Source organism: Myotis daubentonii, chromosome 3, assembly GCF_963259705.1.
Source record: "Myotis daubentonii chromosome 3, mMyoDau2.1, whole genome shotgun sequence".
NCBI lineage: Eukaryota > Metazoa > Chordata > Mammalia > Chiroptera > Vespertilionidae > Myotis > Myotis daubentonii.
The window spans coordinates 58,993,931-59,017,750 of NC_081842.1; the positions used below are offsets into that span (position 1 = coordinate 58,993,931).

Below are 23,820 nucleotides of genomic sequence, written 5' to 3' on the forward strand. Positions count from 1 at the left end.
CTTGGTTACTTTGTAGTGAAGTTTTATAAAATTAAATCAGATTTTCCCATTGACATTCAATATAATATTGGAGAGGTGATTTTTTTATTTTCTGAAAAAAAAATCTGGCCCTAAAATTTTTTTTTAAGTAAAAAAAAAAATCTGCCCTTAGAGATTCAATAGACATAAACAATAATGCATGAACAATTCAAAATAACCTATTAGAAGTTAAGTCAATGCCATTTTAAATAGTTATAATAGCCAAAAATATTGAAAACAATTGTGTGCTATAATCAAAAGAAGTCATAAAATAAGGTCAGATTCTCTAGAAGTAGAGCCTAGGATGGGAATTCATATGCAAGTGATTTATTAAAGTTGTGTCTTCGGGAGAAACCTGTAAGAAGTGAGAGAAGATAGATAATGTGGTTTAGGTTAAGCCTGGCTTCTGTGTGATCCTTCAAGGAGCTCTGGAGAATATAAATTGTATCACAGTTGAGACAAGGGAGCTGGGTTCTTATACCTCCATACCAGTCAGTTGTTGTCTATGGGCCCTCCTGGTTGGGAGATGAATGTAAACTCCCAGATACCTCAAGTTTTCTGAACTTCAGTCTCCCAAAGTCCTTCACAGCAAGACATACAGCAGTTATAAGTGCACCTAATAAATAAGAGACCCCAGGGCATCTGGGAGAGGCACCAATTGGAAGGAAGAGCACTTAGGGAAGTCTGAAGATGAACTGCATGAGTTTAGAAGAAAGAGAATGTGACTTAGCCATGAAGTCATGTAAAAACATCTAAGGGATTTTGGTTCACAGCAAACTCAGTATAAACTAAAAGTGATGTAACTATATTTGATGAGGGGAAAGGTCACCAAATGCTGGCAGGGATGCAAAGCAAAAAGAACCCCCATTCACTGCTGGTGGGAATGCAAAATGATGCGGTCACCTTGGAAGACAGTCTGGCAGATTCTTATAAAACTAAATACACTTTTGCCATATGGTCCAGCATTTGCTCTCCTTGATATTTACGCAAATGAGTTGAAAAATTATATCCACACAAAACCTACACATAAATGCTGATAGCAGCAATAGAGCTTTATTCATAACTAGAAGCCCATTGCATGAAGATTCGCACAATAGGCCTTCCTTCCCCTGGCTGCCGGCACCAGTTTTCCTCCAGCACCCAGAAGCCAGGTCTTTGGTCCAGCCGCAGCGAGGCTTGGCTTCTCCACTGCAGCTGCAGCTGAGAAGCCAAGCCTCTTCAGTCTTCAATCTTCAGTCTTCACTCCAGCCAGAGCCTTCAGTCTTCACTGCATGCTTGCATATGCAAATTAACCGCCATCTTTGTTGGGTTAATTTGCATAAGCATCCTGATGGGCTGGTGGGCATAGCGGAGTTACACCAATTTGCATGTTTCTCTTTTATTAGTGTAGATAGCCATAACTTGGAAGCAACCAAGATGTCTTTCAATAAGTGAATGTCTAATAAATTGTGGTGCTTCTGTAAAATAGAATATTATTCAGAGAGAAAAAGAAATGAGCTATCAAGCTACAAAAAGACAGAGAGGAATGCAAATGCCTGTTGCTAAAGTAAAAGCGCCACTCTGAAAGGCTTCATTTTGCATGATTCCAACTATATGACATTCTGAAAAAGGCAAAACTATGGAAACATTACATAGAGAGTACACAAATATCAGTGGCTGCCAGGGGTTTGGAGGAAGGAGGAAGGAAGGAATAGGTGGAGCACAGGGGATATTTAAGGCTCTGAAATTATTCTGCATGAAACTGTAATTGTAGACACATAATATTATGCATTAGTTAAAATCCATAGAACTGTGGACAAAAGGGGCCACATATTCTAACCTGACAAGCTCAGGGAAGGCCAAAGGATGGTGTGACATTTAACTTTAACTAAAAGCAGTTATGGTGGGTAGTCACCTCCTAGGCCGGTATCTTCCCTGACAAGGTCAACCTTTACTTAACTGAGCCTATCTGTCTTTCTGCATCTACGATAACATATCCTTGAAATGTCAGGGTAATTTGTAACTTCCTTTTTTCCAGACCCCCTCGGGGCACAACCAAATGCGCCAGGATTGAGACCATAAATTCCTTCATTGTTATCATGATAATTGTTGACTGGTAGCTATCCTGCACCCACCTAGGTAAATGTCTATCATTTTACTTTTTATCCAATCCCAGAGGTTTCCCTGCTTTGCTTTCTCCCACCTCCCTAATCTATCACCAATGGATTTCATGTAACCCACTTACATCTCCTCTTTTGGTGTAAGGTAGAAAACAAGGTGAAAAACCACCATTCTCAGGAGCATTATCCCAATCCATTGAGATTCTGCTTCCTGGCACTTGTCGACAGTTTGGCTCAAATAAACTCACAAAAATTCTTTATCGGTTTGAATGTTTTTATGTCAACATAACCATATAACATGGAGTGAACTCTAATGTAATGGACTTCAGTTAATAATAATGTATCAATACTGTATCATCAATTGTAACAGATATACTACAATAATGCAAGATGTTAGTATTAGGGAAAACTGGGGCCAGGGTAATTCTCCTTACCTTCTGCTCAATTTTTTTTCTGTAATTGCTCTAAAAATAAAGTCCATTCTGTTTTTCTTTTTTTAAAAAAAGGTAATGATGAGGCATGAGACCATAATATGAGAAACATAGCAGTAGAAATGTGGGTGGTGAAAACGCTCTTCTACTTTCCACTGGTAAAAACAGGGGTATGGTGCTTATTGCAAGGTGTCACACTTTGCAAAGGGATTATGAAAACTAACTGTTCAAAAGAGGGAAACTAGTGCTGCTTAAAAGGACTCTAATCACATCTGGATATATAAAAAGAAATAAATATATTTAACTTGCAGAAGTAGAGAAGTAAAATGTGGTGAAGAGGGATGGATTGCAGGGAAGAGGACATAACAGTTGTCCTTAAACAATTGAAGGACTATCTTAAAAAGGATTTATTTCTACAACTCTAAAAGGAAGAACAAGGACAAATAGATAGAACTATACAAAAATATATTTGGGCTTAATATAATGCAAATGTTTTTAATCCTCACCCAATATGTTCTCGAGAGAGAGACAGGAAGGGAGAGGGAGAGAGAAAGAAACATTGACCTATTGCCTCCCAAAGGAACCCAAAACCTGGGTATGTGTCCTTACTAGGAATCCAACCTGAGATCCTTTGGTACATGGGACAACACTCCAACCACTGAGCATTGGGCCATAATGCTAAATTTAAAAAAAAATAATTAGAACTATTGTAATAACTGTGTATGATGGCAGGTAGGTTCTAGACTTATCAGGGGAATCACTTCGTAGATTACATAAGTGTCTAACCATTATGCTGTACACCTGAAACTAATGTAAACAATATTGAATGTCAACTATAATTGAAAACTTTTAGAAAGTTTAAAAATCATTAGAACTGTCCTAACAATTTCATGAAAGTTCCTGAGCCAGAGTCACTCAGTGAAGCTGTTCCCAAATTCTGGCCCACAGAAAGTGTGAGATAACAAATTTATGTTATATAAAACCACTAGTTTGGGGGTAATTTTGTATGCAGCAGTAGAAAAATAATATAGATTGTATGCTTATTTAGGATGTCTTGAAGAGGCAGGCTGGTGGAGACAGTGGGGAATAAGGTTAAAACTCCTAACCCTTTGTGTCAAAGTCATTGCTGGAAGCCAACCTCTAACCACTATGTCAGTGATATAAATTTTAAGGGTCTTAACAAAAGTTTGTTTAAAATATATTTAACTATATAATACTAGGGGCCTGGTGCACGAAATTCGTGCACTGGGTGTGTGTGGGGGGGAGTGTCCCTCAGCCCAGCCTGCCCCCTCTCACATACTGGGAGCCCTCAGGCATTGACCCCAGCCCAGGCCTGATGCCTCTGACAGAGGCGTCAGGCCTGGGCTGGGGGCAGAACCAGTGATGGGGGGAAATGAGGGTCCCCTGCTGGGCGGGAGAGCGGGTTGGGGGCGAGTCGCCCTGCCGGGCCCGCGTGATCGGTCCGGGGCGACCACCGGCCCTCACGCCCCCAACCCACTCTTGCGGGTTGGCGGCTTGAGTGCGGGCGGACGCCGCAGCCGCCCCGCCGGCTCACGTCCAAGTCTGCCGGCCGGATGGGGTCCCGGCGACCGCTGCAGCCGCCCCACAGGCCCGTGTGATCGGGTCCCGGGCGACCACCGGCACTCACGCCGCAGCCGCCCCACCGGCTTGCATCCGGGTTTGCCGGCTGGATCGGGTCCCAGGCGACCGCTTGCACTCACGCCCCCTACCCGCTCTCGCGGGTTGGCGGAGTGAGTGCGGGCGGACGCCGCAGCTGCCTCGCTGGCCCACGTCCAGGTCTACCGGCAGGATCAGGTCTCAGGCGACTGTTGGCACTCACACCCCCAACCGGCTCTCTGATGGCGCTGTACCATCCTGCCTGCAATATGCAAATTAGCCGCCATCTTTTTTGGCGGTTAACTGCCATCTTAGTTGGCAGTTAATTTGCATATCTCACTGATTAGCCAATGAAAAAGGTATCGGTTGTACGCCAATTACCATTTTTCTCTTTTATTAGTATAGGATAATAGAAAATAAAATGCATATGACCATTAAAAATGGTATTTAATCCAGCTGATGTGGCTCAGTGGTTGAGTATCGACCTATGAACCATGAGGTCAGGGTTTGATTCCCGGTTAGTGCACTTGCCCGGGTTGCGGGCTTGATCCCCAGTGTGGGGCATGCAGGAGGCAGGTGATCAATGATTCTCTTTCATCATGATGTTTCTACCTCTTTCTCCCTCTCCCTTACTCTCTGAAATCAATAAAAATATATTTTAAAATAAAATAAAATAAAATAATTTTAAATGGTATTTATTTGGTCATATTATCCAAAATATAAACTACTTTGTGGCATAAGTACTTTAGGAGATTGTTACTGCCTTTAAAATGGTTCATTCAATTTTCCAAATTCTTAATGAGCTCTTTGAGAAGTGATCAGATTCTGAATACATCATGAAGGTGGAGTGAATAGGATTTCATTACAGACTGGCTATGGGCTATGAGAGAAAGAAAGGAGTCAGCTTGACTCCCATGTGTTGGCCTTAGCAACTAGGAGAATGAAGTTGCTCTCAACTGAAATGGGAAAGCCTGTGGATAATGCAGGTTGGTAGGGTGGGGTGACAAGGTTGGGAGTTTTGTTTTGGGCATGTAACAGTTACATCAGATGCTTTTAGACAACCAAGTGAACACATTGACTCGGAAGTGAATGTGGACATTGGAGCTCATGAATCTTGACAAGATATAAATTGGGAGTCATGGGTACATAGATAGTATTTACAGCCATTAGGCCTCAATAAAATTATGTATAGACAAAGGAGAGAAGAGCACTGAATCCTATATTAAGAACTAAGAAAATGAAGATGAATGAATAAATAAAGAGAATGAGCAGCTATTGAGGTAAAAATAACAACCAAGGTGTGATGTCCTAACAACAAATAAAGAAAGTGGAGAACCAAGATGGCGGCGATATAGGCAGACGTGTCCCAGGTCGTGTCCCGGAGCAAATGGAGCGAGCAGCTGAAGCTAGTAACACTCACACCGAATTGGCGAAATTGCTCAGCTGGTGAGAGGGTTTGCAGCCGGGAAGAGCAGAACTCCCCTGGAAAGGTAAAAAAAAAACAGGGATTTGGGCAGGAAAGTTTGCCAGACCTCTGAGCCCAGAGAGTCGGAGGGAGACCGAGTGGCAGACAGCCGCGTCCCTTGGGACAGGCACAGCCCCTGACGGGGGAAAGGAGAACCGCGGGATTCCTGGCGCCGCCAGGGAAATTGAGAGCTGGGTTCTGTGATCACGGAGGACTGAGCCTAAAGGGGGCAGCCTGAAGAGCTGACCTGACCATGCAGTCCTGGTAAGAGAATAAGCTTACAGAAACCAAGCCTTCCCCGTTTCTGCGGCCGGCATTTGTTTGTTTGTTTTCACTGAATCCTGTTCATGGGACATTTCGGATACAGACACTCACCTGTGCTGAAGAGAGGGAGAGTGTGCTGAGGAGTGGAATCTGGGGAGAGACTGGGGAAAGAGGGGGAGCCGGGAGAGGTGGTAGTGAATTGAGTGCTGAGACACCCCTGAGCCCAGGACTGGGGCAGCCACCCTCTCCTGAGAGTGAGTCTCCTCCCCCCAGCCCCCAGGCAAGGAGCACAGCCACACCCAGATTCCACCCTGTACGAGATCAAGGATTAAGATAACCTGATCAGTCCCTGGGAGTTAACAGGGTCTGGCCTATAGGGGGATTTTCAATCCCAGCAACAACATAGCGCCGGTAACTAACTATTACGCAGTCAGCTCTGGGCAGTGAACTTCCACTGGACAGAGAGGCCCTATAGCCTCAGAGGCCAACCCCAGAACACTGCCACCCAGAGGCTGACCCACAAACTGACTCTTTGCTAAACACAAAATAAGGCAGTCTGGGAAATAAATGCGGCATGCTTTAAAATAAGGACTGTGGTTTACAACACAGAGGAACAGTATATCGCAGGGAAACTCAACACTCTCCTGAATACCTGGAAGGTCTAAGGCGAGCCACACTGAAGAATAGAAGAAATGAAGGACCTCCACTACTGCAATTTTTTTTCTTTTTTCACTTTTTAACTAAGAAACCAATTTTTTTTCATTCTTTTTTTTCTGTTCTTCTTTTTTTTCTTTTTTTTTCTTTCTTTTCTTCTTTTTCCATCACCTGATTTTACCCTTTTAATTACTACCTTCTTATTTTTAACCAGTATTATTACTGCTACCATTTTACCATTTTTTAAAGTGCCATTTTATTTTTTCTTTATTTTATTTTGGGATTAGTGTTCACTATTCTATTTTCATCGTTATATTATTGGTTGTTTCTAGTTTGCATTCATATCCAGGGAGCTGTTGCTGGAATTTGTTGGGATTAATGGCTGTTCTATAGGAGTATTCTCCTCATATAAAAAGTCTCTTCCCTCTTCCACTTCATTCTCTCTTTTCGCTCTTTTTTTTTTTCTTTTCTTTTCTCGCTTTTATTTTCCCCCTTCCTTTTTCCCAATTTCATTTTTGCACTCCCTTTTTTTGGTCCCTACTTTTCTTTTCCTTTTTCTCTTTTATCTTTTTCTCTTCCTTCTTCCTTATCCCCTAATTCTCTTAATTCAGGTGGTCACCTTTAATTGGGGTTATTAATATCGTGAATATATTTGTGTATAGTGCCTGGTACGTGGTGCCTTGTTGTGTTGTATTTTGTGCCTTTAAATCAATGCAGCAGATCCAAGCAACAGCAACCTCCTGAGCACCTCATCCTCTGCTGAGGAACAGCAGCTGTACATGAAACCTCGCCCCACCAGCCAGAAGAGCCACCACAGCTGTGAACAGCACCCACCAGAGGAGCTGCTGCCAACTGAAGAGCAGCTGCTACCGCAACCGCCCGAAGAGTAACCACAGACCAAGGAGTCACTGCCACCAAGGGAGCAACCACTGAACAACTCAACGTCTAGATATGTCAGTGAGATCAAACATGGGTAGACAAAGAAACCCCCAAAGGAAAGAGAAGGAGGACTCTCCAGATAAGCAGCTAAGTAATACAGAGGCATGCAACATGACAGATAAAGAATTCAGAATAAGGATCCTAGAGTGCATAAACCGGATGGAGGGAAAAATCGACAACCTCTGCAAGAAGCAAGAAGAAACAGATGAAAAAATCGATAACATATGGAAGAAGCTAGAAGAAACAGATGAAAAAATCGATAACATATGAAAGAAGCTAGAAGAAACAGATGAAAAAATCAACAACCTAAGTAAGACCCAAGAAGAAATGAAGAGTGATATAGCTGCAATGAAAAACTCCATTGAAAGTATCAACAGTAGACTAGGAGAAGCGGAGGACCGAATTAGTGAATTAGAAGACAAGGAAGCAAAACACACCCAAAATGTACTGCAATTGGAGAAAAAAATTAAAAGACAGGAGGAGAGCCTAAGGGAGCTTTGGGACAACATGAAACGAAACAACATACGAATAATAGGAGTACCAGAACAACAGAAGGATGAACAAGGATTAGAAAACCTACTCGAAGAAATAATATCAGAAAACTTTCCTGAGGTGGGGAAGAAAAAAGTCACACAAGCCCAGAGAGTCCCAATCAAGGTGAACCCGAAAAGACCCACACCAAGACACATCATAATCACCATGGCAAATGTTCAGGACAAAGAGAGAATCTTACAGGCTGCAAGAGAGAGACGGAAAGTTACATACAAGGGATCTCCCATTAGATTGTCAAATGACTTCTCAACAGAAACACATCAGGCCAGAAAAGAATGGACTGAAATTTACAAAGTGATGCAAAGCAAAGGACTGAATCCAAGAATACTCTATCCAGCAAGGCTATCATTCAAACTTGAAGGGGAAATAAGAAGCTTCACAGACAAAAAAAAGGCTAAGGGAGTTTGTCACCACCAAGCCAGCAATGCAAGGAATGCTAAAGGGACTGGTATAAAAAGAAGAAATAAAAAGCTCAGAAAGAAAACAGCCACACACACACACAAAAAGAAATGGCTACAAACAAGTACCTTTCAATAATAACTTTAAACGTAAACGGACTAAATGCTCCAACCAAAAGACATCGAGTGGCTGAATGGATAAAAAAACATGACCCATACATCTGCTGTCTACAAGAAACCCACCTCATTAGAAGGGACTCACACAGACTGAAAGTGAAAGGATGGAAAAATATCTTTCAGGCAAATGGAAAGGAAAAGAAAGCTGGGGTAGCAATACTTATATCAGACAAAATAGACCTCAAAGTGAAGGCCTTAACAAGAGATAAGGAAGGCCACTTCATAATACTAAAGGGATCAATACAACAAGAAGATATAACCCTGGTAAACATATATGCACCCAATGTAGGAGCACCCAAATTCATAAAAAAAACTCCTGGAAAATATCAAAGGAGAGATCGACAACAATACAATCATAGTAGGGGACTTTAATACACCATTGACAGCACTGGATAAGTCCTATAGACAAACAACCAGCAAAGATACAGCAATCCTAAATGACTCACTACATCAGATGGACTTAATAGACATCTTCAGAACACTTCACCCCAAAGCCAGAGAATATACGTTCTTCTCAGGTGCTCATGGGACATATTCAAAAATAGACCACATATTGGGTCACAAGCAAAGTATCCCCAAATTCAAGAAGATTGAAATCATAAAAAGCGTCTTCACAGACCACGATGGCATAATATTAGAAATAAACTACAATAAAAACAACCCAAAATACTCAAACACCTGGAAGCTGAATAGCATGCTATTAAATATTGATTGGGTTACCAATGAGATCAAAGAAGAAATTAAAAACATCCTGGAAACTAATGACAATGAAAACACAACAATCCAAAACCTATGGGACACATTGAAAGCAGTCCTGAGAGGGAAGTTTATAGCTCTACAGGCCTATCTCAAAAAACAAGAAAAAATGGTAGTAAATCATCTAACTCTACAACTCAAAGAATTAGAAAGAGAGCAACAAGAAAACCCCAGAGTGAGCAGAAGGAAGGAGATAATAAAGATTAGAGCAGAAATAAATGACATAGAGACCAAAAAAACAATACAGAAAATCAATGAAACCAAGAGCTGGTTCTTTGAAAGGATAAACAAGATTGATAAACCTCTAGCCAGACTCACCAAGAAGCAGAGAGAGAGGACCCAAATAAATAAAATCAGAAACAATAGAGGCGAAATAACAACAGACCCCACAGAAATACAAATGATAGTTAAAAAATACTATGGACAGCTTTACTCCAACAAACTAGACAACCTGGAGGAAATGGACAAATTCCTAGAAAAATACAGCATTCCAAAACTCAATCAGGAAGAATCTAAAAATCTCAACAGGCCAATAACTATGGAAGAAATTGAAGCAGTCATCAAAAAGCTTCCAGCAAACAAAAGCCCAGGACCAGACGGCTTCGCAGGGGAGTTTTACCAAACATTCAAGGAAGAACTAAAACCTATCCTCCTCAGACTACTACAAAAAATTCAAGAGGAAGGAACACTTCCAAGCTCATTCTATGAAGCCAGCATCACCCTAATACCAAAACCAGGTAAAGACAACACAATGAAAGAGAATTACAGGCCAATATCCCTCATGAACATAGATGCCAAAATCCTCAACAAAATCTTAGCAAATCGGATCCAGCAGTACATCAGAAAGATCATACACCATGACCAAGTAGGATTTATCCCAGGGATGCAAGGATGGTACAATATCCACAAATCAATAAACGTGATACATCACATAAACAAATTGAAAGAAAAAAACCACATGGTCATATCAATTGATGCAGAAAAAGCATTTGACAAAATTCAACACCCATTTTTGATAAAAACTCTCAGCAAGGTGGGAGTAGAAGGATCATACCTCAACATAATAAAAGCCATATATGACAGGCCCACAGCCAACATCATACTCAACGGACAAAAACTAACACCATTTCCCCTAAGAACAGGAACAAGACAGGGATGCCCCCTCTCACCACTCCTGTTCAACATAGTACTGGAAGTGTTAGCCATTGCAATTCGGCAAGAAGAAGAAATAAAAGGCATCCAAATTGGAAAAGAGGAAGTAAAACTGTCCTTATTTGCAGACGACATGATATTATACATACAAAACCCTAGAGATTCCATCAAAAAGCTACTAGACTTAATACATGAATTTGGCAATGTAGCAGGATACAAAATTAACCCCAAGAAATCTGAGGCATTTCTATACACCAATAGTGAACTTTCAGAAAGAGAGATTATAAAAACAATCCCATTTACCATCGCACCAAAAAAATTAAGCTACCTAGGGATAAACTTAACTAAAGAGGTAAAAGACCTCTACTCAGAAAACTACAGGACGTTGAAAAAAGACATAGAGGAAGACATAAACAGATGGAAGAACATACTGTGTTCATGGATTGGTAGAATCAACATCATTAAAATGTCCATACTACCCAAAGCAATCTATAAATTCAACGCACTTCCCATTAAAGTACCAACAGCATACTTCAGAGATCTAGAACGAACTTTCCAAAAATTCATCTGGAATAAAAAAAGACCCCGAATAGCTGCAGCAATCCTGAAAAAGAACAAAGTAGGTGGGATCTCAATACCAGATATCAAGTTGTATTACAAAGCCACTGTTCTCAAAACTGCCTGGTACTGGCACAAGAATAGGCATATAGATCAATGGAATAGAATAGAGAGCCCAGAAATCGGCCCGAACCAATATGCTCAATTAATATTTGACAAAGGAGGCAAGAACATACAATGGAGCCAAGATAGTCTCTTCAATAAATGGTGTTGGGAAAATTGGACAGATATATGCAAGAAAATGAAACTAGACCACCAACTTACACCATACACAAAAATAAACTCAAAATGGATAAAGGACTTAAATGTACGACAGGATACCATAAAAATTCTAGAAGAATCCAAAGGCAAGAAAATCTCAGACATATGCCGAAGCAATTTCTTCACTGATACAGCTCCTAGGGCACTTGAAACTAAAGAAAAAATGAACAAATGGGACTACATCAAAATAAAAAGCTTCTGCACAGCAAAAGAAACCATCAACAAAACAACGAGAAAACCCACTGTGTGGGAAAACATATTTGCCAATGACATATCTGATAAGGGCCTAATCTCCAAAATTTATAGGGAACTCATACAACTTAACAAAAGGAAGATAAACAATCCAATCAAAAAATGGGCAAAGGACCTAAATAGACACCTTTCAAAAGAGGACATTCAGAAAGCCAAGAGACATATGAAAACATGCTCAAAGTCACTAATCATCCGAGAGATGCAAATCAAAACAGCAATGAGGTACCATCTCACACCTGTCAGACTGGCTATCATCAACAAATCAACAAACGACAAGTGCTGGAGAGGATGTGGAGAAAAAGGAACACTTGTGCACTGCTGGTGGGAATGCAGACTGGTGCAGCCACTATGGAAGACAGTATGGAGTTTCCTTAAAAAACTGAAAATGGAACTCCCATTTGACCCTGTGATCCCACTTCTAGGAATATATCCCAAGAAACCAGAAACACCAATCAGAAAGGATATATGCACCCCTATGTTCATAGCAGCACAATTCACCATAGCTAAGATCTGGAAACAGCCTAAGTGCCCATCAGTAGATGAATGGATTAGAAAACTGTGGTACATCTACACGATGGAATACTATGCTGCTGTAAAAAGGAAGGAACTCTTACCATTTGCAACGTCATGGATGGAACTGGAGAGCATTATGCTAAGTGAAATAAGCCAGTCAATAAAGGAAAAATACCACATGATCTCACTCATTCATGGACAATAGAGACCATTATAAACTTTTGAACAATAATAGATACAGAGGCAGAGCTGCCTCAAACAGATTGTCAAACTGCAGCGGGAAGGCAGGGGAGGGTTGGGGGGCAGGAGGTAGGGGGGTAAGAGATCAACTAAAGGACTTGTATGCATGCATATAAGCATAACCAATGGACATAAGACACTGGGTGATAGGGGAGGCTAGGGGACTGTCTAGGGCGGGGGGATAAAATGGATACATATGTAATACCCTTTGTAATACTTTAAGCAATAAAAAAAAAAACAAATAAAGAAAGTGCATCTAGAAGGAGAGAGTGATTAAGTCAAATACTGCTAAGAGATCAAGTAAAATGAGGACTGAAAAATGGCTATTGAGTTTTAGCAACCTGGTGGCCATTGGTGACCTCGACAAGAGCAGTTTGGGTGGAATGATGGAAGTAAAAGCCTCTCTCGAAATAATTTAAGAAAGAATGAGAAAAGATTCTCAAGGTCACTAATAATCAGAGAAATGCAAATTAAAACTACAATGAGATATCACCTCACACCTGTCAGAATGGCTATCATCAATAAGTCAACAAACAAGTGTTGGTGAGGATGTGGAAAAAAGGGAACCCCAGTACACTGCTGGTGTAAATGCAGATTGGTGCAGCCACTATGGAAAACAGTGTGGAGGGTCCTCAAAAAGCTAAAAAAATGAAACTGCCTTGTGAACCAGTGATTTCCCTTCTGGGTACATATTCAAAGAAACCCAAAACACTAATTAAAAAAAAATGCACCCCTATGTTCATTGCAGCATTATTTATAACTAGAGGCCCGATGCACGGATTCATGCACTGGTGGGGGCCCTCAGCCTGGCCTGCTGGGCTAGGGCCAAAACCAGCTCTCTGACATTCCCCAAGGGGTCCTTGATTGTGAGAGGGCGGTTCTTGGGTGATGCACCCTGGAATCGAGTTCCCTCCTCTCTGGCTCCAGGTGCAACACCTGAGAACTGCAGCTGCCAAGTCACCGCAGCTCGGTAGCTCCTAAGTTGAGCGTCTGGTGGTCATTGTGCATCATAGCTACCAGTCAGACGGTCAGACGGTCAGTGGTCACTTAGGCTTTTATATATATGTAGATAGCCAAGATACGGAAGCAAACCAAATGCCCATCAATAGATGAATGGATAATAAAGCTGTGGTACATATATACAATGGAATGTTCCTCAGCCATAAAAATTTAAAAAAGAAATCTTATCGTTTGCAATAGCATGGCTGGACCCAGAGGGTATTATGCTAAGTGAAATAAGTCAATCAGAGAAAGAAAAATACCATATGTCACTTATGTGTGGAATCTAAAAAACAAAATAAACAGCCCTAACCGGTTTGGCTCAGTGGATAGAGTGTTGGCCTGCAGACTGAAAGGTCCCAGGTTCGATTCTGGCCAAGGGCATGTACCTGGGTTGCGGGCACATCCCCAGTGGGAGGTGCACAGGAGGCAGCTGATCAGTGTTTCTCTCTCATTGATGTTTCTAACTCTCTATCCCTCTCCCTTCCTCTCTGTAAAAGATGAATAAAATATATTTTTTAAAATAATAATAAATAAACAAAATTGAAACAGACTCATAGATACAGAGAACTGACTGATGTTTGCCAGAGGGGACAGGGTTGGGGGACTGGGTAAAGAAAGTGAAGGGATTAAGAAGTACAAATTGGTAGTTACAGAATAGTCACGGGAATGTAAAGTACAGCAATGGAAATATAGTCAGTAATATTGTAATAACTATGTATGGTGCCAGGTCGGTACTGGAAATATCAGGGGGTGGAGACAGCACTTTGTGAAATGTATGATTGTCTGACCACTGTGCTGTACACCTGAAACTAATAAAAAATAATACTGAATGTAAACTGTAAAAAAATAAAGAATAATATACATCAAAACAAAAAGAAAGAGTGACAGGAGAGAAAATGAGAGTGAGTAATGACAAACTCAAGTGAGAAATTTTGCTGCAAAGGGAAGCAAAGAAATGAAGTTACAGGAAAAGTAGGGTCAAGAGAAGTTTTTTGTTGTTTTGCTACTGCACAAAAAGAACAATTCTTTTACCTAGATCTCCACAGAGACATGTTCAAAGCCTTGAGTTAATTCATAACATATTTCAGTAGGTATGTGGTAGCTTTGATGTATTTCCCAATCACCTATATGGCCCTTATTCTGACTTCATTTGTGCATGAAATGGTTAATAACTGTAAACATAGAGAAAGAAGAGAAATTTATTACCTTTGTAGTCAGAAAGTTCAACTAAGGCTGAACTCTCCTCCAGGAAATATTAGACATTGGTCGCTTTTTCTCCATTTAGAGGATTGGTTATCAAAGAAAATCATTATGTAATTATTATCAACATGAGGTGGCAGATTTTCAACCCTTAATGGGTCTTGTACATTCCATAAGTCTTGGGAAAATCTGAAGTTGCTGAGCTCTATGGTGTCTGTCACAAACATTAACAAATGTCCAGCCATCTACAAATAAAAATAAGTTTATTGGTACTGTAATTTCATTTCATATTAGAAGAAAACAGATTTTTTAAAGTAATTTGATTTAGAAGCCATGACTAAATTTCTATGTAAAGTTAAACTTCACAGTGTCAACTTCTACTTACCCCACATTGCCTACCCTGAATGCACAGCCAACATTAACAGTGACTTCCATTTGAGATTATTTTGAAAACATGGATCAGCAGTTACCTCTCCAAATGAAATCAAGTATACGCAGCCTCATTGTAAGCTGATAACAGTAATAATGACTATAATACAATATTGTTTCCTAGACCTAATTTCTCTTGGTCCCCTCTACTCATTTCACCACATCTCCGTCTCTATTTGCATGTGTAATTATCATAAAGATAACATCCTGTAACTATTAAAACTCACTGGAAAGTTGAGGGTACATGCACAATGGTTAAGACAATACACTCAGAAGTCAGAATGTCTAATTTGGAATTTTGATTCAAATACTTACTAGCTGTGTGACTGTGAACAAATCATTTAATCCTCTCTAACCCCGGATTTCTTCATCTTTACAATGAGGACAATAATAGTAGTATCTATCTCATTGTGCTATGTGTTATGAGATAAAGTACATAGAAACTTAACATAGTGCTTACATAGAGTAAGAACTTGATAAATGTTTGCTATTAGAAGTACCTGAAATAGTAATACATATTCCCTTGCAGTTCTCTCACTGGGAGTTAGAAAGAGCACAGCTTTTAAAGACCTATTGGATGATGCCTGTAACCTCAAAATAGAATACAACCACAATTTGCAAAGAAGGGTTAAAAGCCATTGTCTGTCTTACCAGTATTTTTGAGAAAAGTGATGACAGCAACTTTAGTATCGGATATTACTTCCACCCTGAAATCACCATTGGCTTCTGACAGGCCACGAATCAACTCCGAAAGCAAGGGTAGCCCATTCTCAGTCACGGCATCTTGGATATTATAAAATGCAACCAGCAGGGAGGCTTGCAAAGGGTCTTTTTAAAATTCATCTATTTCATCAACTTCCATTTCATCACTTTCCCCTCTCTTCTGAAAAGGATTACTTTTGTACTGAGGTCTTCCAACTCGGCAATTTTTAGGGAGACAAAAATACTTAAAATGTTAGTTTTTATATCTGGTTCAAAATTTGAAAGGCCCTGTTCTTTATATTACTTGCTGATCTTTTAAATACTTTTAAAAAATAGATTTCACTCATTGCCTTATTTTTAAAAAATAGTGACTCTTCGGCTAAATGATCATGCGAAGTTAAATATTCTTTGTAAAGTCAGATTTATACTCACCCAAACACAGAAAAATGAAAGTAACAAACATGACAGTAAATGATGGTGTTCATCCATTGACCTAAAATAATAGACCTACAACTTGTTACTGAAAAGAAAGAAGTTTCTGTTACTGCATATTGAAAGGGCAAATTACAAAGCTAACCAAAATGCAAAAATGCTGCCTAGATTGGAGAACCAAGATGGTGGCATAGGTAAACACCTGTACTTGCTGCCTCTCACAACCACATCAAAATTACAACTAAACGACAGAACAACTATCATCCAGAACCATGGGAAAGCTGGCTAAGTGGAAGTACTACAACCAGAGAGGTGAAGAAAGCACATTGAGAGTGGTAGTAGGTGCAGAGGCGTGGAACGGGCTGGCACCCGGATGTGCTGCTTTTTTAATTGGGAGGGAGATACAAGCTCCCACTTGCTCTGAACTCCAGTTCTGGACAAGACTCTGGGGGACCCAGACACATAAGGGGAGAAACTGGACTGTCTGGCATTGGGACAGGAACACGAGGGCGGCTTTCTTTCAGACAGAGGTGCTCGTAGTGGTCATTGTTCCTGCACTGGGACCTCCCTGGTGCAGGGCTGAATGGCAGCCATTGCTGTTTGCTCTGCCCTGGTGATTCCCAGAGAACCTGCCCCACCCAATTTACAACCCCACCCACGCTGTGCACAGTGGCTTCTGAATATGAATGGCCTGTCCTTTCTCAGCTTAAAACCTGTTAAACAGGCAACTGCTGGGTCACAGAGCCCCAAAGCTATTAAAAGAAGGCCCAAGGCTGGCAGCAGCAGCCTGCCTTGCTTCACAGCTGGGCCTCATTTGGGTACTTCCAAACCCCATACAAAGATGAGGAATCTGCAGATCTCTCTGTAGGTCCTGCTGGTGGCCCCAGGCAGTGGCTGACTTTGCACCTCCTTGGAGATCCAAGAGCCAGTGTACCCAGTGGTCACTCTCAGACCATACCAGATTGCAACTCTTCACATCCATAAGTGACATACTCAAGGGACAGATTCAATGAGCACCAAAGCCCCACTGAAGCAAGTCCTGCTCCATAAGGATGTCTCCTGCACAGCAGCTCTTCCATTGTAGACACAGCTAGTCCTCACAGCCAATTGGCCTGGAGGTCAATTCCTCCCAGTGATACCAATAGCAATCAAAGCTTAACTACAACAAGACTGTGCACACAGCCCACTAAGGGGTGCACCAAGAGTGTTCACTTCAGGTGATTGGGGAAGCCGAGCCACTGGACCCTATAGGACACCTAGCACACAAGGCCACTCTATCAACTCAAGGAGATTTAACAGCTACCCAATACATAGAAACAAACACAGGGAAGCAGCCAAAATGCAGAGGCAAAGAAACATGTCACAAATGAAAGAAATGGAAGAAAGCAAAATACTGAATATAGAGTTCAAAACCATAGTTATAAGGTTACTCAAGAATCTTCTGGAAGCCTCTGAGGAACTTAGTGAGACCTTCAAGGATCTTAGTGAGAATGCCAAAATAATGGAAAAGGACAAGTCACAAATTAAGCATACACTGACTGAAATAAAGACTAATATACAGAGATTCAACAGTAGGCTAGAGGATCCCAAGAATCAAGTCAAAGATTTGAAAAACGAGGAAGCAAAAAACACCCAACCGGAAGAGCAAAATGAAAAAAGAATCCAAAAATATGGAGATAATGTAAGGAGCCTCTGGGACAATTTCAAGCGTACCAACATCTGAATTACGGGGGTGCCAGAAGAAGAGAGAGAGCAAGATATTGAAAACCTGTTTGAAGAAATAATGACAGAAAACTTCCCCTACCTGGTGAAATAAATGGACTTACAAGTCCAGGAAGCGCAGAGAACCCCAAACAAGAGGACCACACCAAGACACATCATAATTAAAATGCCAAGGGCAAAAGACAAAGAGAGAATCTTAAAAGCAGCAAGAGAAAAACAGTCAGTTACCTACAAGGGAGTACCCATACGACTGTCAGCTGATTTCTCAACAGAAACTATGCAGGTCAGAAGGGAGTGGCAATAAATATTTAAAGTGATGAATACCAAGAACCTACAACCAAGATTACCCAGCAAAGCTATCATTTAGAATTGAAGGTCAGATAAAGAGCTTCACAGATAAGAAAAAGCTAAAGGAGTTCATGACCACCAAACCAGTATTATATGAAATGCTGACAGGTATTCTTTAAGAAGAGGAAGAAGAAGAAAAATGTAAAGATAAAAAATTATGAACAATGAAGTGACAACAAATACATATCTATCAACAAGTGAATCTAAAAATCAAATGGCCCTGACCGGTTTGGCACAGTGGATAGAGCGTCGGCCTGTGGACTGAAGGGTCCCAGGTTCAATTCCAGTCAAGGGCATGTACCTTGGTTGCGGACACATCCCCAGTAGGGGGTGTACAGGAGGCAGCTAAATCAATGTTTCTCTCTCATCGATGTTTCTAACTCTCTATCTCTCTTCCTCTCCCTTCCTCTCTGTAAAAAAAATCAATAATATATATTTTTTTAAAAAATAAAAATAAAATGAATAAAAAATCTGATGAACAGAATAAACTGGTGAATGTAATAGAATCAGGGGCATGGAAAGGGAGCAGACTGACAATTCTCAAGGGGAAGGGGGTGTGGGGGGAGGCAGGAAGAGATTGGACAAAGATCTTACACATATGGACAAGGACAGTGAGCGGGGGAGGGCCTGGGGTGGAATGGGAACCAGGTAGAGGGGAGCTATAGGGGAGAAAAGAGGAACATCTGTAATAATCTGAACAATAAAGATTTTTTTAAAAAGTTGGTATTGCCCAGTTGGTGTGGTTCAGTGGTTGAGCTTTAACCCATCAACCAGGAGGTTACAGTTTGATTCCTGAGTTGCAGGTTCTATCCCCATAGGAGGGTGTGTAAGAGGCAGCTGATCAGTGATTCTCATTAATGTTTCTCTCCCTCTCCCTTCCTTTCTAAAATAAATAAAAATATTTTTTTAATGTTAAAAAAAACCAACACTGCCTATTCACTAGGAAGATTGAGTATGAACAGACATTTATAGACATTATAGGGAGAACAGGGACTTCCATTTTTCATCTAGGCCAATTTTACTGTGAACTTAAAACTGTTCTAAGAAATAAAGGTGGGCCTGACTGGACAGCATGACTCAGTGATTGAGCATCAACCTATGAACCATGAGGTCACAGTTTGATTCCCGTCAGGGCACATGCCCAAGTTGCAGACTCAATCCCTAGTGTAGGGTATGTAGGAGGGAGCCAATCAATGATTTTCTGTCATCATTGATGTTTCTATCTCTCTCGCCCTTTCCCTTCCTCTCTGAAATAAATTTTTAAAAAAATTTTTTTTAAAGTTTGCTCAGCCAATGTGGCTCAATGGTCAACATCGACCCATGAACCAAGAGGTCACTGGTTCCATTCCAGATGAGGGCACATGCCCAGGTTTCAGGCTCAATCCCCAGTAGTGGGTGTGCAGAGGCAACCAGTTGATGATGTTTCTCATTGGTGTTTCTCTCTCTCTAAAAATAAATGAAAATATATTTTTAAAAATAATAAATATATAAAATTGGTATATGGGAACTCTCTATACCCTCTGGTGAATTTTGCTATGAGTCTAAAATTGCTCTATAAAATAGTCTTTTTAAAATGCATTTTTAAACAATAAGTACAAAACTAAATAGTTCTAAATTAAGAATAGATAATATGGGGGAGAAACCAAGATGGTGGCATAGGTAAACACCAGAATTTGCTGCCTTGAACAACCACTTCAAAAATACAACTAAAAGACGGAATGGACATCATCCAGAACCACAGGAAGGCTGGCTGGGTGGAAATTCTACAACTAGAAGGAAAGAGAAAAGCATACCGAGACTCAGAGGAGGCACAGTGCTGAAGTAAAATACTAAGGTGCGGGGTGCATGCAGAGAGGGCTGGTGGCTGAGGGCGCGGTTGTCGTTTTCAATCAGGAGGGAGTCTCAGGCTCTGAGCTCCAGTTCCGGGCGAGTCTCTAGGGACCCAGACTCAAACGGGAGAAGCGGACTGTCTGGCATCAGTCGGAACCCGAGGGCAGCTTTCTCTCCGAGGGGCTTGCAGCGATTACCGGGACACTGAGAAGCAGAGCCTCTGAGGGCAAGACTGAGAGCAGCCATAACTGCTAGCCACGCCCTGTTGATCCTGTGGGACCTCCCCCCACCCAAGCCCTGCAGGGAGACTTTTGCTGGATAGCCTCAGGCAAAGGCTAGATTAGCACCTCCCTAGAGATCCAGGAGCCAGGAAACCCAGAGGTCAGAGTGGGACCATCCAGTTTTCAGCTCTGTGGAACCATAAAAGACACACTCAGGGGGCAGACTCAGTGAGCACCAAAGCCCCTTTGAAGCAAGTCTTCCCCCGAGGGGTGTCTCCAGCACAGAAGTTCTCCCACTGCAGACACAGCTGATTCTCACAGCCAATTGCCCTGGAGGTCAATTCCTCCCAGTGATACCTACAACAATCAAGGCTTAACTACAACAAGACTGTGCACAAAGACCACAAGGGGGTGCACCAAGAGTGTCCTCCTCAGGTAATTGGGTCACTTAGCACAGAAAGCCACTCTATCGACACAGCGAAGCATAAAAAATGCTGAGACAAAGAAACAAGACACAAATGACAGAAATGGAGGAAAGCAAACTGCTGGATATAGAGTTCAAAACCACACTTTTAAGGTCTTTCAAAAACTGTCTAGAAGCCGCCGATAAATTTAGTAAGACCCTGGAAAAGACTGGTGAGACCGCCGATAAATGTAGTGAGATCCTCAAGAAATCTAGTGAGACCCTCGATGTTGTGATAAAGGACTAACTAGAAATTAAGCATACACTGACTGAAATAAAGAATATTATACAGACTCCCAACAGCAGACCAGAGGATCACAAGAATCAAGTCAAAGATTTGGAATACGAAGAAGCAAAACACACCCAACCGGAAAAGCAAAATGAAAAAAGAATCCAAACATATGAAGATAGTGTAAGGAGCCTCTGGGACAGCTTCAAGTGTACCAACATCAGAATTATAGGGGTGCCAGAAGAAGAGAGAGAGCAAGATATTGAAAACCTGTTTGAAGAAATAATGACAGAAAACTTCCCCCACCTGGTGAAAGAAATAGACTTCCAAGTCCAGGAAGCGCAGAGAACCCCAAACAAAAGGAATCCAAAGAGGACCACACCAAGACACATCATAATTAAAATGCCAAGAGCAAAAGACAAAGAGAGAATCCTAAAAGCAGCAAGAGAAAGAAAATCAGTTACCTACAAGGGAGTACCCATACGACTGTCAGCTGATTTCTCAACAGAAACTTTGCAGGCCAGAAGGAGTGGCAAGAAATATTCAAAGTGATGAATACCAAGAACCTACAACCAAGATTACTTTATCCAGCAAAGCTATCATTCAGAGTTGAAGGTCAGATAAAGAGCTTCACAGATAAGAAAAAGCTAAAGGAGTTCATCACCACCAAACCAGTATTATATGAAATGCTGAAAGGTATCCTTTAAGAAGAGGACGAAGAAGAAAAAGGTAAAGATACAAATTATGAACAACAAATACACATCTATCAACAAGTGAATTTAAAAATCAAGTGAATAAATAATCTGATGAACAGTATGAACTGGTGATTGTAATAGAATCAGGTACATAGAAAGGGAATGGACTGACTATTCTTGGGGGGAAAGGGGTGTGGGGGTGCAGGAAGAGATTGGACAATAATCGTGCACCTATGGATGAGGACAGTGGGTGGGGAGTGAGGGCGGAGGGTAGGTGGGAACTGGGTGAAGGGGAGTTATGGTGGGGAAAAAGAGGAACCAATGTAATAATCTGAACAATAAAGATTTAATTAATAAAAAAAAGAATAGATAATATGAAAGAGTATAATAAAAATTCCAGAAATAAGATTTAACTTATCAAAAAGTATAATCTATGAAGTATTAAGAGGAATAAGAATGTGGAGAAATGAATCATAATTTAATAAATATTGTTGCCAAGTTAGTTTTTATTATGAAGAAAATTAAGTATCAATACTTCACAATAAACAACCAAACACAATAATATGAATCCTTGATAGGTTAAAAATGATAACTGTAAACACCCCAAAAGTTGTAGAATGAAATGCTATATCTGTTTAACTGATTGTACCAAGGTAAAAAATTTTCAAATAATGAAACAAGATGTACAGATAACAATTTAAATGGGATCACATAAAACACTAAAACAATAAAAAGATATCTACATCATAGCAGATACTTAAGAAATGCAGGTTGATAAATTAATATAATGGAGCACAAGACCCTCTCCTCAGCCAGGGCAGTAAATTTCTAAATTTCCAAAAATGGAATGAGTAGACTTGAGCAAATGAAATGGCCACCTTTGTTCTTGGTTAGAACATCTCCACACCATCTCAAGATGTCAGCTGTCTGTAATTTAATTTATAAATTTAATGCAATCCCAATTTTGACACTGATCGTAAGTTATAAGTCAATCCTAAAGTTCATAAAAAAGATAAACACACAAGAATAGCTAAGAAAACACTAAGGAGGAAGAGCTCAGTAGGGGGACTAGCCCTGACATTAAAATATATAACAAATTCTCTGCAACAGATGAATGAACAGGTCAGTGGAACCGAAGTTCAGAAACAGCCAAATGACATTAAAAAATGTAGTAAATGAAATAGTGGTATCTCAAGTACTGAGGCAATGCTAATCTTTTTAATAAAGTGAACTAATGAAACAAAGTGCAAGATCTACAGGAAGTGATTTAAATGGATTCACAGAATTGGTTTTTGGGACAACAGGATACCCATTCAGAAAAAAAAGATTAAATTAAATCCATTCCTCACACCATATACAAGAATAAATTCCAAATTTACCAGAGATATAAATATAAAAAATATAAAAAGGCATGGGTGATAATAACCTGGGTGTAGGGGGGAAACTTTTAAAATATGACTAAAGTCCACATGCAGTAAAACAAAAAGGTTGGTACATTTTACTACATAAAAATAAAAATTTGTGTGGGGGAAAAAGGCCACCATTAGCAAGCTCAAAAGACAAATGACAAACTGGAAGGAAATATTCATAATTTATATCAGAGATAAAGGACCAATATTCCTAACTTATAAGGAGTATTTTTAAAAGTTTAGGGGGAAAAGATGCCCCTCACTCTCTCTCGGAACAAGTCAGGGTGGAAAGTCCCCAGAAAAGAGGGTTCTGAGGTCCGTGGGGTCTCTGGGCTACAAAGTGTCGCGCGTGTGCCTGTGCCAGTGCCGAGCGCCAGACGGGTCGGCCCTGTCGCCCCCTCCTCACCCCGCCCCCCGGGGCGCCCCTCACCATCCTCGCGGCAGAAGAGCGCCAGGAGTGGGGCGGGCTGGCAGGCTCCTGGCTTGACCTCAGGCTCAGGCCTCCCGATCTCTTCAGGCTCTGAAAGTCCTCCTGCAACTTAGTGTGAAAGTTCTTGGGGGGGAGGGGGGGGGAGGGGGGGGAGGGGGGCCCAGAGCCCGAGGACTCTCAGGCCAGCAGGGGAGGGGCTGGGCGCAGCCATCCTCAGCTTCCATCTGCCCCCACTGCCGGCCTGCCCCACCCAACAAGCTAGCGCCTAGATCTTTCATTTTCATTTCTGTGAAAACTGCTTC

The 23,820-nt window shown here is 41.1% G+C and overlaps 1 protein-coding gene across 1 annotated transcript in view; it reads right to left on the bottom strand.

The window, feature by feature from the left end:
* LOC132230345 (protein mono-ADP-ribosyltransferase PARP15-like) overlaps window positions 1–23,613 on the bottom strand; it is a 52,374-nt gene extending 28,761 nt beyond the window's left edge. Inside the window, exon 1 of the mRNA XM_059687671.1 lies at window positions 23,519–23,613. Within this exon, the coding sequence (XP_059543654.1) occupies window positions 23,519–23,521 (3 nt within the window). The 5' untranslated portion in view covers window positions 23,522–23,613. The remainder of the gene's footprint in view (window positions 1–23,518) is intronic.
* Window positions 23,614–23,820: the final 207 nt, after the last annotated feature.